Here is a 3,900-nt window from a genome sequence, read left to right as displayed (position 1 = left end):
GTGGCAAAGATCCCCACAGGAAGAGTTCATATTTATTTCTCCATCTGGGAGCATGTCTGTTTCCCTAGGTCTTTCCTTGTTTCCTTGTATGCCTCATGCCAGCCCCACCCCCGTGTGTGTGTGTGTGTGTGTGTGTGTGTGGTATACCTCTGGGTATGGCTGTGAGTTCTAGGGTTTTCCAACTGCTTCTCTGTCTTCTTCTTACTTCCTCCCCCCCCCCCAGGTTTGCCTATTTTATCAGCACACTATTTTTCTCTGTTAGATTCAGCCCTGCCAGAAGCCCATGTCTGACCTCTCACTCAAACAGAGTCGCTTCACCTGTCTAAGTGTACATAGGTTGCCCTATGTCTTTAGAAACGGGGTGGCAGAGGTGGGAAGGACCTTCTTACTTATGGTCTCCAGAGTAGCAACCACTGTCCTGGGATCTTTCTGCGGTTTCCGAGTTCTCCAGTGGATGATCGAGGACATTCCCTGTGGGAACCGATGAAGCCAGTGGCCTGGCCATGGGCAAGGAGGTTGAAAACAGTGGACAGTGAACTTCCCAGCTGTATCCTAACCTTATGTCCAGCCTTCCTGTGCTGTGACCTCTGGGCCCCTGGGCTGTGCTGTGCACATATATGTTCACGACCTAGCTGCTGACTTCTGGTAGCACCAGCAGTGGGTAATTACCTAAACCAAGGGAGTAGATTGCTGGCCATGAGTAGGCTGCCTCATACAAGGTCTGCTTCTGGAAGCACCCCTTTTCCTTCCCATCCCCATGAGGACATGGGGATTCCCTGTCATCCAGTCTCTGACAAAGAGGTGGAGGCTGTGAACATACTAGTCTGTGTGTGTTAGCCTTGGCAGACTCCAGAAGAGGGAAACGACAAGCTAGGCTCATCCCTGATTGATGGGCACCTTAGCAGGTCAGGGCTCTGCCTGCCCCCACTGCTCAGCCTGAGCCTCCCTAAGACCTCAGCCATGGTATAGGAGTCCAGCCTCTGGGGGTCTCCCCTCCACTAAGCCCTTTAACCCCCTCTGTGCCTGCCTTTGCTTGACTGTGAGAGAGGAGGCTATGGGAGGGGGCGGCGAGAGACCCCATTTCCTCTCCTTCCACCTTCAGGTCTCAGGAGGACTCTGGGCAGCCTGCCGGCTGCTCCCCTACCGCTGACTGAATCATTTCTATATTTGGCCAGCAAGCCACGTGGGTGGGGAACCACTGTGGCTGCACTTCTGACAGCTGCAGGGGTGGGGACCAGGGGCTACGGGCACAGAGACCAGGCAAGAGGCATGTGCATTCTGTGGGGGAAACTAACAAGGTGCCACCTAAGTGAGTAAGCCGTGAGAAAGGCGTGTGCCAACACCCCCCATCCGCTTTCACACTGGTTCAGGGCCCGCCTCCTCTGCTCTTCCCTTACTGCCCTGCTCCCTTCAGCTGGTCCTCACGGCACTCTCTTCTCCCACAGACCACACCGCCCTCCAGAAACCATGGGTGTTGCTAGACCCAGCTGGGATTCTGCCAAGCTCTGGTGCTCAGTCTAAGACAAGGGCTGCCTTCCAGCCCTGTTCGCCCAGCCTGTCATGGCCACACGCCGATGCCTCCCGCTTGTGTGGGGACACAGGGCACCCAGCCCCAACCCTGAAAGGTTAAGCCAGGCCTTCTGGCTCCATTCCACAGGGACACTGCAGGCCCAAGGCTCTGTTCAGAGCAAGAGCAACTGATGTCATGGGAGAAGCCCCTACCCAACTGTCCACTTGCCTGGCACTACCTGTTCTGAGACCCATGCCCTGGGTCCTTCTGCAGGTGCCAACCCTCTGAGCTCCCTCCCACCCCCCGACCTGACGCTGAGAAGGCTCTTTCCATTCCCATCATGTGTGAGGTGATGCCCACAATCAATGAGGGGGACCCTCTGGGCCCCCCTCATGGTGCCGATGCTGACGCCAACTTTGAGCAGCTGATGGTGAACATGCTGGATGAGAGAGAGAAGTTGCTGGAGTCCCTTCGGGAGAGTCAGGAAACTTTGGTAGCCACACAGAGCCGGCTCCAGGATGCCCTTCACGAGCGAGACCAGCTCCAGCGCCACCTGAACTCCGCCCTTCCCCAGGTAAGGTTCCAGACTCTCCCTGGCTCCTTTGAATTCATCACCTTTGGCCCTCCGCTCTCTGCATCTATTTGCATATAGGATACTGGAGTTCCCAGAGTCTTCACCTTCCTACAGGAGCCCTTTCCCTCCTAAGTGTAATTACCTGGAGAAGTGAATATAGAAGAAAATCCAGCCATGACTGCCAACAGTTGGGAGCCCAGACTACCAGTAGGTGGCGCCCTAGGCTGGAAAGAAAGCTTTCTAACTGAGCTGACAGGGGAATCAAGGAGAGCAGTGTAGGGAGAAGCAGTAGAGATCAAGAGACCTCACACAGATAATCAGAGGCTGAGCTGAACCTCAGAGCCAGGTGTCTTGGCGTCCTATCCCATCCCCAACAACACTTCCAGCAGCTAAAACTTAGTCACCATTTATTTATTGTGCACCCTTTTTGGGCTAGGCTGTTTATCAGTTATCTCAGCAGATTCCCCACAAGGAAGCTGATGCAGCTAGCACCATCACCCTGTTCTGTCAGCGACAAACCGGAAGCCTAGGGGCAATCAGTCAGCTGCACATTGCTCTTCAGGTGCTAAACAGCAGCAGGAGGGCTGTGTCCCCGCCCCTCCCCAAGACATTGTCTGTTCTCTGCTTTATTTCCTCTTCAACAAGTGGGCTCTGGAAATCTGAGTGGCTTCCTGCTTAGTGCCCATTGGGTAGATGTTCTGGGGATGGGGATGCTTAGTTAGAGGCTAGAGACAGGAACCGGAATCTGAGTTATTTTACAGCTTCTCAGAGAAGGTATGGCCTGCCAGGTCACCAGGTCTAAGGAGGCTGGGGTTTGTCTGTCTATATGTATAGTACAGAGTCTACTCAGCCAGCCTGCCTTCTCCACCTCTTCTCAGGAGAGAGGTGGGTTTAGATGCATTGCAGGACCACCCTGGGTTGGGAGAAGCAGCCCAGAGAAGCCAAATAACCCTCAGCTGCAGGTTTCTTCTCCAGATTTAGGGAGAACCAGGGCTGGGCCTGGATTGGTGAGTTCCAATCCAGTGACCCAGAGTCTTGTGATGGTTTATGTCTTAAGAATATAGACCCTGGTGGAGTGGGGAGGTGGCTATGTGGGCCCTCTCTACCTTGCTTGCCCCCTACAAACCCTGGATAATATATACAAGGTTGGGCTAGAGAGATGGCTCAGAGGTTAAGAGCACTGACTACTCTTCCAGAGGTCCTGAGTTCAATTCCCAGCAACTACATGGTGACTCACAACCATCTGTAATGGGATCTGATGTCCTCTTCTGGCGTATTTGAAGACAGTGACAGTGTACTCATATACGTAAAAACAAACAAACAAACACATAAATCATGTGTAAGGTTACATAGCTAACTGGGGAGTGCTGAGATTAGATTTCTGATCTTCCCAACCTTTTATATTCAAAGCTTCATTGGAGGAGGGCAGTGTTTGGCAAGGATCTGATGGTTTTCAGGCAGGTACACTTCCAGTTCAGAGTCTGGAAAGCCCCCGAGGAGGCTAAACCCTTTGGAGATGGCCTTTGGAAGTGGAATGTGACCTCATCAGGGGTGACAGAGGCTTTGTAAGGGGAGAAGTCCCTGCCTGGTGAAAGTGTGGTCCTTAGATGGTTTGTTGATGTTTGGAAACACTAGGCTACCCAGGTGGTCTAAGTCTTAGGGTACACAGAGAAAAGCCAGGAGAGAACGGTCTAAAACTAGGAGTTTGTGGATGGTCTTGTCCTTTGGGGGATTCTACTGGTAACAGGCTAGCACATGAGTTAGATCTGGAAAGGAAGGGCACAACATGCTGGGTAGGGAAACAGGGCAGCTGCCT

At 53.1% G+C, this 3,900-nt stretch overlaps 1 protein-coding gene across 4 annotated transcripts in view; it reads left to right on the top strand.

Moving 5' to 3' along the window:
* Positions 1 to 1,835: 1,835 nt before the first annotated feature.
* PPFIA4 (PTPRF interacting protein alpha 4) overlaps positions 1,836 to 3,900 on the top strand; it is a gene marked incomplete at both ends in the record, with an annotated part of 33,281 nt that continues 31,216 nt past the window's right edge. For 2 of the 4 annotated variants that reach the window (XM_080917613.1, XM_080917614.1), the window contains one exon: positions 1,836 to 2,084. In XM_080917613.1, the coding sequence (XP_080773739.1) occupies positions 1,851 to 2,084 (234 nt within the window). The remainder of the gene's footprint in view (positions 2,085 to 3,900) is intronic. The other 2 variants (XM_080917615.1, XM_080917616.1) reach the window with 1 other exon arrangement.

The sequence above is a fragment of the Micromys minutus genome, assembly GCF_963924665.1.
Source record: "Micromys minutus genome assembly, chromosome: 6".
Taxonomy (NCBI): domain Eukaryota; kingdom Metazoa; phylum Chordata; class Mammalia; order Rodentia; family Muridae; genus Micromys; species Micromys minutus.
This window is presented reverse-complemented; position numbering and strand designations above follow the sequence as displayed.